The sequence below is a fragment of the Spea bombifrons genome, chromosome 3, assembly GCF_027358695.1.
Source record: "Spea bombifrons isolate aSpeBom1 chromosome 3, aSpeBom1.2.pri, whole genome shotgun sequence".
Lineage (NCBI taxonomy): Eukaryota > Metazoa > Chordata > Amphibia > Anura > Pelobatidae > Spea > Spea bombifrons.
The window spans coordinates 88,285,430-88,298,681 of record NC_071089.1 but is presented as its reverse complement, the minus strand read 5'-3'; the positions used below and the strand labels follow the sequence as shown (position 1 = coordinate 88,298,681).

The following is a 13,252-nucleotide window of genomic DNA, read 5'->3' as shown; positions in this document are numbered from 1 at the left end:
TTTAATTTATACTCTCTTTTGGTTTGAATGTATTTAATTTCAAAGTCATACATTTCACTGCATAAATGCAGAGTTTTCAATTCCTACCTTGACTGTTTATAAAGCACTTTGAAACTCTACCTTTAGGTTTTATGGCCTTTTAAGTTGTGTGTTTATCACCTGAGTAATGCAACTGACAACTTTGTATATTAATACTGACATGGCTAGTTGATATATACTGTAGTTCAGGAGTCTAATTTGCCCAAAGATCATAGCCTCCCTAGTCATTTTTCTTTCATCTCCGGCCCACACAGTAGAACAAAGTTCATTCATCATCCTACATGGTAAAACCTTGATGTGCCCACAACAAAGCAGCAATGGGAAAAAAAACAGAGGGAGAGAAAAAACGTGACTAAAATTAAAGCATTAATAAGCATGTTTGTTAGTTTAATCCTTTGGTGTCAATGTGTTGGTTGTTTGTTCGTAACGTATTCTACATACTCAGGAATGTTAGAGGTTAAGGTTGGATGGTCTGTTTTTCCTTTCCAAGACTAGTAGCAGAGGGATGCATCTGTCACACTGTTTAGCTATTTCAGTGCCTGCCAAAAGGATATCAAAAGATACATTTGTCAGCTTGGTCTGACATATCCCTGTAAAAATATGTTCTAATTAATTAACACATTTTGAAAGTGCCAAAAGGGTTCTATTTTTAGCACCACTTAATCTCTGTATGTAGTATGTCAGAGGAAAAAAGATCACCTTCTATAAAATATTGATAAATCAACAATTATTAACACCTTAAGATATGTAATTTATATCAGCCATGTTACATGGAACAAATTTCATGATTTATCAGTATCCATAATCTAGTTAGCAAATAAGGGAGAGGTTAGAATGTTCAGCTCATTTGTTGACCCTAGTCAAAATAACCTTTCCTTTAACCAAATCAGGTATGTGGCTAGAGCATGATTGTGTTTTTTTTGGGGGGGTGACATAGGCAGAAAGGAAGAGGCTTAATTGTAGCTCCTTATACTACTGTTTCTGTTCTACCCATTTCTACTACATTTCTATATTTCTCTTTCTGACACTGATTTTAAAGATAATAAAATACCCATTTTCCATCCATGAGCTTCCTACAAGGCATACACCAGAGAGCTTTGTGTCAAGGGACAATTGGAATATAAATCCAGGGCTACTTATTGAACCAAAACACACTTAGTGCACAATATTTTGTCCTGTCTAACACACTACAACATTCATAAAAATAACACAAAGTGTCCTACCATGCTATCTCTCCCTCATATGAAATCTGAGTAATCCACTGGAAAATTGTCCCACACTGTGGAAATTAAACAGCTAACAGCTACTCAAAAGTACTGTATTTTCCCGGCATATAAGACGACTTTTTAACCCGTGGAAATCTAATCAAAAGTCGGGGGTCATCTTAGATGCCGGGTACTGAAACTTACCGAGCTGGACTGGAGAATCACAAATCTCTAGGGGAGGGGCGAGCGGAGAAGCCGCCTCCCCTGGGCCGGTCTTCAGGGCCGCGCCGAGGTAGGTGCAAGATCGTGATCTCCCCAACTAGCCCTGATCAGCGGGCACCCGATGAGCAGGGCTGGTTGGGGAGATCACGACCTCCCTCTAACTAGCCCAACGTTAGGGAGCTCGATGTATGTCAGGGTTAGGATACAGGTCCCCCGCAGCCTTGCAGGGGACCTGCATCCTACTCTCCGATACCCTCAGACAGCCTCCCCTGCCGACACTTTCCACGGGGAAAGCACACCGAGCAGGCGTGCCGGCAGCGGGGGTTTACGCACATTGCCGGTGAACGTCTGCGCGATGCGCTTTAACAATCTTCCTTGCCGGGAATTCCCACGAGAGGAGTCCCGGCAAGGGAGATTCTTAAAGCACATCGTGACGTGCCGGCAGCGGAGGTTGTTTACGATCGCCGGTGAACGTCTGCGTGGTAAGCTTTAACAATCTAATATGTTAGTATGTGTAGATATATATATGTGTGTGTGTGCGTAAGGGCAGTGTATGTATGTATATGTGTCTGTATGGGCAGTGTATGTGTATGGACAGATGTGTGAGGGCAGTGTATGTCTATACATGTGTGTGTGGACAGGCATATGTTAGGGAGAGCTGACCCACCCAATCCAAATACGGTAGTTTTATTTAACCGATCATTACACATTTGGTGACATTTTACTTGGTGCATTTACTCATCCTGGTCATGTGATAATTTAAACTATATTACATATTGCTTCATTCAAATGCGTTTTCATTGTATACGGTAGCGTTAGTTGAGTGTATCTAAACAACCCCTTAGCTTAATTTCTGTTGCACTTCACTGTCCCCTTGATAAATGGTACATATTTACTTAGTTCTTTTGATGCCATTATTTCTGATGAGAAAAGAAGTGTCTACTGTGAATGCATTAATTAAGAGGGACATTTATTCAATATGGCTATCACAAAAGTACCTTAATGATAAGCAGATCATTTTCATTATCTTATTGCATTAAAATTGTACTCCCTCACGTTCTTAACGTGGAAAATCTGGTTAATCCCAGGTATCTGAATTATCCATTAATATCCATTTCAATTGGAAATATTTAATTAGACCATATGTGTGTATGGTATTAATATTATGTAATCATTTTTACTATTTTACCATTCTATGTTTTTAGCTGCACTTATACTTGGTGGTATAACATACCTGCAGTCTTTTTAAATATTACATTTTTTAGTATTTAGTATTATCATTTATGCATTGTATGGTGGATTTTAAATCAGAAAGATTGGCATCTAAATGCCAAGTCACTAAGGAAATATTAAATTCATTAGGTATTTCCATCCCAACAGACTGCATATCAGTAGCCAAGTTCATCTGTGTGACATCCACCCACACTCCCACATATAGCAATATCTTTGTGTAAAGAAAATGAAGTCAATGCCATATCTCCTGTTACTTTGTTACACAATGTGGCAATCATTTTTAGTATTATTTGTTCTGCATTGTCAAGGACAATAAATGGATGTCTGTGATAGAAAACAGTGATTTTAGTGTGACCATATGTCTTTATCAACAAACTTTACTTATAATGTAACTGAGGAATTATCCTTGCAGACATAATTTATTTGGAGCTCTGGAATCCATTTCATGTACAATTTGTAAAAGAACAGTCATTTATTTTACCCTCAAAAGATGGCTGGAAATAGCAATAGCATTCAAAGCCTTCCTATTGTAATTTGTTTATCTGGGAATGATTTATTGATTATTTGTATGTCTTTGAAAACATATAGGTATTAAACATATGAATATATATATATATATATATATATATATATATATATTTATATATATATATATATATATATATATATATATCAGTCCAAAATAATCACGCACTCACATGACTTTGCAAATAATAGGTAAACTAGGCAAATAGGTAATTTATTCACGGAACTATCCGTCCGCCCATCGAACCTATGCCAAAACAATATATATCATTGCATTGCCAAATGCAAGCGGTCCAAGTGCTGTGAACACGCATAACCTATATGCTAAATAAAAGTTAAAACAACCTTTACGCACATCTGTATAAAATGTATTACAGAGGAAGCAAGTAAGACATAAATGACATCACTTCATTAAAACCACATGGAAAGACTGTATTCAAAGCTCGAATTTAAAAGTTCAGAATCTTGCTCTGTTGTAGCACAATTCTCAACATGTTGTAATGTAATAATGGAATGTGATCAAAAGTTATAAATCATATACGTGACAATCTATGTCCTATCTGAAGGAAATGTTTGGCCACCGGCTTGTCAGATTTCCAATCTTGGCAGTCATAATGGACCAACTATGTTCTCAAATGTGATCCCTTAGGGTCAAATCATTTTTTCCCTACATATGCAAGTCCACAAGGGCATGTGATCATGTAACTGACATATTCAGTAGTACATGTGATCCTTATCATAAAGACATGGTTAGATGAGCTTGGTGTGGGAGAACCTGACTGACCTGTACAAAGCCCTGACCTCAACCCCATCAAACACCTTTGTGATGAACCGGAATGGAGATTGTGAGCCAGACCTTCTTATCCAACATCAGTGCCTGACTCCACAAATGTTCTACTGGATTAATGGACACACATTTCCACAGAAACACTCCAAAATCTTATGAAAGCCTTCCTAGAAGATAATAGGCTCTTATAGCTGCAAAGGAGGGCAACCTTATATAAATGTCTATTTATTTAGAATGCAATATCAATATTTGTGTAATGGTCAGGTGTCCCAATACATTTGTCCATAAAATGTACCTTTGAATCAGACAGCTGATTTAAGAGTTCCTCCGTGTAGTGGGAATAGATCAACACTACCACTCTCCCGCCTTTATCAGCTGGATGAATCACAATGTTGGGGTCCCTAGATAAATGTTTTATTGCCACTATCTCATCCTTAGAAAGATTTGTTGCTTGTTCTTTATGCTCCATTAATGTTTGGAAAATCAAGGAATGGGGGATTGGTGAAATGCTCAGTACCATATTGTTTGTATATGGATCAAACACACTTTTTTTAATTTTAAAGGTGCAGAACTTGCCAAGTTTTTGGATAAATCCCTCTTCTGTCCAAAAAACTTCTTAAAATGTAAATTGTGATTAAACTTATATTGCCCAACCGCTAACCAATTTAACCCACTATAAAAAAAATCAATAATTAAAGATTTTTTTTTATCCCAAACACTGAGCAGTGTAAATCCCCCTAAGCCAGACGTGAGTGAGTGACAGGGGGAAGATTCTGTGCTGCCCTAGTGGTCCCTATGAACTGTTGTTTTGGGGTCGGCATTGAATGTCTTTTTGTCATGAAGAGGCTAATCCATTTACTTTCCTTTTGAATTGTTTGTGCAGTCACACAGAATTAGTGAACACACTGTTGAATACTAAAACTGGCAATTAGTAGAGACCACATCCAACTTGTTTATACTAGAAAAATATACATTTCTGTAACATAAGAAAACTGTAGCGGGTTACTTACAAGCAGTGATTTAAATAATGCATTTGGCTTTATAGTAGAAGAATCACATTTATATTACCTTGCTTTGGCTAAATGGATTCACTAGATTTTTACTTATTTTGACAAACACAATCAGTGATCTGATTGTCTCTTTAAGAAGTACCTTTATCAAGTTCAGCTTGTTGTTTTTTAAAAAAAATAGCATGTATTTGTAAAATAAATGTACAAATGTAGACACAGAGAAGAATACAAACAGAGAATGTTAAATTTGGCCATAAATACTAAAAATATATAATATGAAATAGAAAATTATGTTGATTCTCTGCAGTGAGTTTTTATTCTAAATAAATCCCACTACTCAGTTTGCAGATCTATATTAATGCCACATTAGATATTTAGAACAGTTTTTAATCTGACATTTAATGAGTGTGTTGCAAATCACATTGTCCTCCCAGAGATCTGAGTCTTTAAATCATGTGGCAGCTAATGGGATACTAATTTCTGGTCTCTACCAAGGGTATAGTATTCAAACAGAAGTCCTCCTTCATGATAGCTGAGGACACATTCATCAATTACAGATTATTTTTTTATGTGAAATATTTAACTTTTTCAACTATAAAATTGCAAACCCTGTTTAAGTTATCTATCAATGTATGTGGATCCAGCAGCAAATGTTAAATGTCCTGGATTCAGAAGACTTAGGGGTTGAAGTACATTAGCTAAAGGTGTAAATCTTTGTATGTAGGTGTTGTGGGCTAGTAGCAAATCTGGAAGACTAAATCTGGAAGACTAAATAAACAAGGCAAATTCCTGATTGCTTTATATTTTGACTAAGAAATTGTTAGTGAGTAGAGGATTACTACAAAAGTATAAACAACAAGTCAAAACATAGAAAAATCACTGTTTACTAAACACAACTAGTTGGTCGATATTTCTTACTTTGCAACATATATGATCTCAGATACTGATAAGACCCTATGTTTTTGGCATCATGAAACTGGCAGGCTCCTATTCTGCAGGCATACAATTAAGACATAAACTGGGCAAAATGGCAAGTATTCTAGCCTCATAAATGATTAATGAGTTGCCATAGTTAAGGGATCTGGCCTCTGTTTCATACACACAGAAACAATGTTTGCCTTTAATTTTTCAATTGAATAAATGCCTTTGGTTTGAAGAAGAGAATATCTGTTCTTCTTTGGCTATCAGGGAAGGAAATTTCAGTAAAATGGCACATTTCCGTAAAATATATATTATTTTACCAAATGGGTCTGAGGCCATTTTAGATTCTGTCTTTCCACAGTCTTGGTTACGTTGAAATAAGTGAAAGAACCCAATGTTTTTAGAAAATAAAGGATGGTGGGACAGAATGCTCTTTTATCACCTCATGATTAATAGAAATTATGCTGAACAATTTATCATTGTTATATACAAATAAACTAGTTTCTCAGTATGACATAATGTGTTGACCTGTGTCCTATTTCTGCTAAAGTCAGTTGAAAAATATTAATTAGATTGGCCTAGTTGTAACCCATGTAGAGAGTTATGTATTGTAGCTGTCACATTTCTGAAGTAATTGTATATAAGCATGGTGCAATAAATGTATACTTTGTTACATGACTATATTAATTGAATTATCATTTTTTATAGATGTGTATAATTATTTTTCTGTGGCATCATATCATAAAATTAAACAGCTTAGGAGAATTTTTACCCCATGTATGTTTTTTCTTCATTTTTTATCAAGTAAAAATTTAAATTTCTGATGCTATATTTATATTTTGCAAAACAACCTTCATTAAGCATCTTTTAAAGAAAAGTTTCCTCAATTTCTTTCATATCTTTTAATGTCATGGATTTCTTAAAATAGAAATTTTACTATTCTTATTTTTGATTTGTTAATGGTCAGTATGATTCATGTTTTTTGAGCGCAAGGAGAGTTTTTTTTATTGTGTGCGTGTATGCAGTGTTGCACTCTAGGGAAAGAATATCAAAATAAATAAATAAAGCTATAAATAAGAAATCAGCAGACTTTTCTGTCTAACTGTATTACTGTTGTTTGATGTATGTTTCTGCAGTATTATTAGTCACTCTGCTTAAATCAATGCAGCAATCGTTCCTCTATCTGATTGATTGTTTTAGGTGAACTCATAGAATGCGTGCTATAATACACACTACAATTATCCTATTAATAGATGTAAACTGCTATTTAAATACATCTAGTCACATAACACACAAGTCTTATTTTCCTGGTTGTTTTAAAATGTACATAATGTGCATTAGTTTTGTTGCTCATCACATTTCTGATTAATACATACCTCTAATTGAAGCAACCTATAATAAGAAATAGTATGGTGTATATAGTAGTTATTATTTCACAAGGTCATACCTAATTCTGATTTTGGGTGGGCAAACATATCTCCTACTGGGGCAAGGGCAAAGGGGCATATGAGGGTATTCTGCAAAAACCTCCCTTGTAAGGAGGACACAATGAAAATGTGACCTCTTAGCTATCATATGCATTAAAGTGTATGTGATGGCTTGAGTGCCCCTTTCAAGCCCTTGTGAAGGAAGTATCACAAATGAATAATGGTAGTGAGCCATTTTCACAAATTGTTAAAGGTAGTGAACGCTTTCCTTGTTACATCTTTCAGCCTAGATCATCTCCTCCTAGCAAATGGATGGTCCTTGCTTATTGTACCATTTTATTGGTTTAGTGATAAACTTTGCACTAAAATCACATATTATGCATCACACCAAATTATTGGTGTAACACAGTGTTAATACATGCTCATGGATATCTCCTTATCATATTTAGCTAAACAAAAGTGGTTGTTAGGGAAAATGCTAAATATTTAACATTTTGCAGTAAACTATGGGATTATATATACTGCACCTTATGATTACACATATTTTACACAACATTTTGCTCCTATTTTGGCCCAATAAATATGTACCACAATTCTAATGTCCGCTGTATGTTACAGCCTTATCTATATATTTATAGTAAAATTCCATGACATATTATACACTCACTGGCCGCTTTATTAGGTACACCTGTTCAATTGCTTGTTAACACAAATAGCTAATCAGCCAATCATATGGCAGCAACTCAATGAATTGAGGCATGTAGACTTGGTCAAGACAACTTGCTGAAGTTCAAACTGAGCATCAGAATGGGGACAAAATGGGATTTATGTGACTTTGAACGTGGCATGGTTGTTGTGCCAGGCAGGCTGGTCTGAGTATTTCAGAAACTGCTGATCTACTGGGATTTTCATGCACAACCATCTCTAGGGTTAACAGAGAATGGTCCAAAAAGAGAACATATCCAGTGAGCAGCAGTGGACAAAAATGCCTTGTTGATGCCAGAGGTTAGAGGAGAATGGGCAGACTGGTTCGAAATGTCAGAAAGGCAACAGTAACTCAAATAACCACTCGTTACAACCAAGGCATGCAGAATACCATCTCTGAACGTGCAACACATCGAACCTTGAAGCAAATGGGCTACAGCAGAAGACCACACTGGGTGCCACTCGTGTCAGCTAAGAACAGGAAATTGAGGCTTTGCAAAGGCTCACCAAAATTGGACAATAGAAGACTGGAAGAACGTTGCCTGTTCTGAGGAGTCTCAATTCCAACTGTGACATTCAGATGACAGGGTCAGGATTTGGTGTATACAACATTAAAGCATGGATCCATCCTGCCTTGTGTCAACGTTTTAGGCTGGTGGTGGTGGTATGGTGTGGGGATATTTTCTTGGCACACTTTGGGCCCCTTAGTACCAATTGAGCATCATTTAAATCTCTGAGGAATGTTTCCAGCACCTTGTAGAAAGTGTGCCACCAAGAATGAAGGCAGTTCTGAAGGCAAAAGGGGGTCCAACCCGCTACTAGCAAGGTGTGCCTAATAACGTGGCCAGTGAGTATATAACACAAACAAGTACGTATCTTTTGGGTCTGTTGAAATCTGTTACATTCTTTTTATCAGACACTGTATTTTGTTAACCTGTCTGCTAGATGTGTCTCATTCCATTAAAACTAAATATAACTGCTATTTAATTATCTTTGAGTACCTAAAATTAAGTAACTTTTTTATGAAGCATTTAATAGGCATTTAGCATGTTTCATTTGGAAATTTAATTAAGCAGCAACACACGTTTTTAACAAATCACAAAGCATTCCCAAGCCTTCATAGGTGCATAATCTGTTAATTCTATAATACTAGAAATATAGATAAATGCATGATCGTCAATCATCATAAATCATCAGCTACTGAAACGATGTATATTTAGCATGTATTTCTTATTATTTATCTAGTCAACACAATGAATATTACATACCTCCCAAATGTTCCTAATAATAAAATTCATAACACATTGTGTAAATAAACTACATTATTCTTCTAAATTTCTTACTCGGTAACATAAATAACTATCTAGAATAATAAAAAGTCTTAGTAAAGACCTGCTCTCTAGACACACCTAATTCCTAACCACCTCCCTTAAAATAAGTGTCCCTCTGGCCATTTAAAAAGTTTGGATGTATGACATGACCATATTGTGCCTAGAGAACATGAGGCAAATAAGCTAGTGATACCTTTTAAGTGGATTAGCGTTCACAGAGTTAGCATGCACAGGGCCAGTGTCTTCTAAGTGACATATGTGTGGCTGCTGTCTAGATACAGCTACAGTGTACGGCTACGTGTATCCAGCTTGCAGCCGCACACTGAAGAGCCAGATCTGCTACTGGAGCAACACTTAAGGTAAATTTAGGGCTCTATTGGCCACTGGCCCATCAGAATTAGCCTAGTGACCTGTAAAATCCCATAAGCTTTCAAGAATTTGGGGCTCTAAATTCTTGAAAGCTTATATTACTTTGTTGTAAACTTCTTTGAATTTAATGTAATTAAGAAACCCTGCTGTGTTAAGAAAAATACCTGTAAAGACCTGTCTTAGAAGATACTCACTTATCAGAAACTATAGTCCACCCTAGGCCTAACTATGCCACAGAGTATGAATGTGTTTTCTATGTATCATACAGCAAGTCAGAGCCAGCACTAAGGTATCACTATAGATGGTGCTGTGATTTATTCTAGCTTATATTGCATTAAACAGTGCAAACAAAATACAGTCTTATATATTGAAAAACATTACCATTTTTATCAGCTTTAATTTCCTTTATTTATAAATATGTGTATTGGTTGTCAAGTGATAAATTAACAAACCATTTGATATAAATTAATGTTGTGATTTATTAAATACTCGTTTAAATAATCTGTACTTTAGAACTAGTATTACACAGCCTTATATGCAGTAACTTGCACAAAAAAGGATTTAGGCATTGTATAAGTATTTCTAGATGCCCGCAGATCTCAGCAACTGGTTTAATATTCTTGTTGTCCAGATCAGTGTACTAATTATTGTAGTAAGAGAGACATGTCATACTGCCAGGGTTCTCATTTGAGACCCCAATGAAGCTCAGCAGCATCTCTTGCTCCGTTGAGGGGACGCAGGAACCAAGCGTGAGTCACGTGAATGCACGTCACCTCACGTTACTCTGCTCCGTTGCTGTTCCCCTGGGCAGGTCAAGAGAAGTTCAAACAGACTGCGAGCAACGCAGAGGGAGACAGCGCCCCTGTGTAAGTCTGCGAGCAGCACCGGAAGATCTGCCGTTCAGGTAAAGGTGGGGGAGGGTGTATGAATGAGTATACCTGAATGAGGGAATGAATGTTTGTGATGAATGAATATGCATGTGATAGCATGGATGTGTAAGTGGGGGGGCAGGGCACAGGGAGGCTGTGGGTTATGTGCATATATTGGCTGCATGTGTATGATAGGAGTCTCATTGCTATATTAAATATATATAAATACTAACAGCAATCGCACTCCTATCATGCCCAGGCATACCCAGATTCCAGCATGTACTGGTTGACTTGGCATGATAGGAGTGTTATTGATAACAACAATCACACTTCTATGATGCCCAAATTCCAGCCACTACTGGCTGCCTGGGCATGATAGGAGTGTGATTGCTTTTAGTAATCATATATATTTAATATAGCAATGACACTCCTATCGTGCACAAGAAGCAACAGTAGCAAAAGCTACTAGAAATTACACTTATATCATGTCCATTGGTAATACTTACGTTTTTGTTTTTTTATTTGTTACTGCTCTCCTCCAATGTGATGACTCTCTCCTTGCCACGAGGAATACCTTCTGTGGGCCCGCCACTCGAACGTCACGTGTTCAAAGCCGCACAACGGCTGCCTTGAACTTTGCAGCCAGACGGCTGCTTTGAATGTGGTCTGCCGGTCCGCGGTCCTGCTCACTCACGCGGTCCTGCTCACTCACGTGGCCCGCACCTGGAGGTCCTGCGGGCCGCATTTGGCCCGCAGGATGCACGTTGGACGCCCCTGATATAAATGCATGGTATAAAAAGTGGCAGTTCCAATCAATCTGCAGAATGCTAAGGGGGGGGGTTAATTAGTCCTTAACAAAGCATACCACATGCTGCTGCCCCATGTCCCACCCTTGGCATTGTTGACCTAGATGAGAATATGCCACCTAACCTATGGTCTGTGGGCAAAACTGTCATCTGAGTTGTCTTGATATTGTTGCTTAGTAAATATTTATCATTTCACATCAACAAGTCCCTATCTTGTAATAATGATTTCTAAGCATAACATTTTAATATAATGTTTCACATACTGAAGAAAAAGTAACCTAAAACCCTGATCTAGACTTAAAATAACGTCTATGTTCATCCACAAACACTCAGCATTTGTAGCTACATCAATATGTATCACAAAGCAATGTGAAAATACAAACTTTTTTCTTTCCTTTTTTTTCAGTTAACCTTAGAAATGGTTCTGCAGATTGCAAGTGAACCCGTCTTGCCCTTTAGTGCACTGGATATAGCATTAGAAATTCAGAAGAACATTGAAGGTAATCCACCAGGAACACTCTTATGCATTATTGTATCCTTGTTAAAATACATAGGGTGATATCTGGGCAGAGAAAATTGTCATGCACTTAATATTTTGGTTGAATTTAAGCACATATTCAATTCCCCTGAGGTCACTAAAAGAGAAACTAGTCATGTTTTCTATACCTTTTAGCATTTCCTACTCAGAGAGCAAATTAAGGTCAGGTCAGAAGAGATTTTGCTTCTTCAAAAAACACTGGTTGAACAGCAGCAAATAGAAAAACAATATAAATAATACACAAAACACGAGCAAAGGATCACAACAATCTGTGCAATGTGAGCGAAAGCTGTATATTCTAGGTTGACTGATCCAGGAGGGCAGCATCAGCACCTTTCTCACATTATGAGAGGTAGATTGCCTCACTGGACTAATAGGCTCCCCGGTGAGCTATAGCTTAATGGTCTGGTGGAAGAGATCTCAAATCCCCATTATAATTGGCCCATTTACACTTTGAAGCTCAGGGTTTATTGAAGTATCAATAGACCTCTGCAGTATCTCTTTCCCTTAGCCCCATACTTAAGATCAAGGCCGGACTGGAGATGACAAAGTGTCCTTGGTACTTTAAGGCCAGTGGCTGCCTGATGACATAAGCACTGCAAATGACTGGATCTGACAGGCTGCACATTACTTTCTAATTCTCATATAGCGTGTGGCTTGACGTATCCAGCCACTGGCCACACATTGCAACACCTGATTTGCCACCCCACCCAAGTGCTCTGCAGCAAGGACATGCAGTGTGATTAATCAGATCCTTTAAGGCAGGAAGAAAGGGTAGCTTGGGATTCTGTTCTGGGTCAGGCCAAAGGCACTGCATTGAGTACATACACCACTGATGGCTAACAATGTGATTTAGCATTTTTTTACCTTTTCTATTTTTTTTCTAGAATTTTGTACTTTAGAAAACAAATTCACCTTAAATATTTTTGATCTTGTTTATGAGTGCAGCCTGTCTTAGCTTTAATTTATTGCATTCATTAGGTAGTCTGAAAATCTCATAACAAGAACCAAATAAAGGAAGTTGTGTTTAGCATAAAAGTCCAGTAAGAACCAATGCAGTTTGTGGCCTGTACTTTTCAGAGACTGACAAGTGGAGGACCTCATTGTATATTTATTACTCTAGTTCAGGAGCAGCAGATCATTCTAACTCTCTTCTGTTCTAACAGTCACAGGAAGGAAGGATAATTTACTATCAAGTAATTTGTTGGAGTTGATTTATTGGACCCTTCCTGAAAGCTTTGTATTTTGAAAATGGATGACCTTGG

The 13,252-nt window shown here is 37.2% G+C and overlaps 1 protein-coding gene across 1 annotated transcript in view; it reads left to right on the top strand.

Annotated features, from left to right (window-relative positions):
* NAALADL2 (N-acetylated alpha-linked acidic dipeptidase like 2) overlaps positions 1–13,252 on the top strand; it is a 65,678-nt gene that overhangs the window by 38,953 nt on the left and 13,473 nt on the right. Inside the window, exon 5 of the mRNA XM_053459455.1 lies at positions 11,856–11,949. Within this exon, the coding sequence (XP_053315430.1) occupies positions 11,856–11,949 (94 nt within the window). The remainder of the gene's footprint in view (positions 1–11,855; positions 11,950–13,252) is intronic.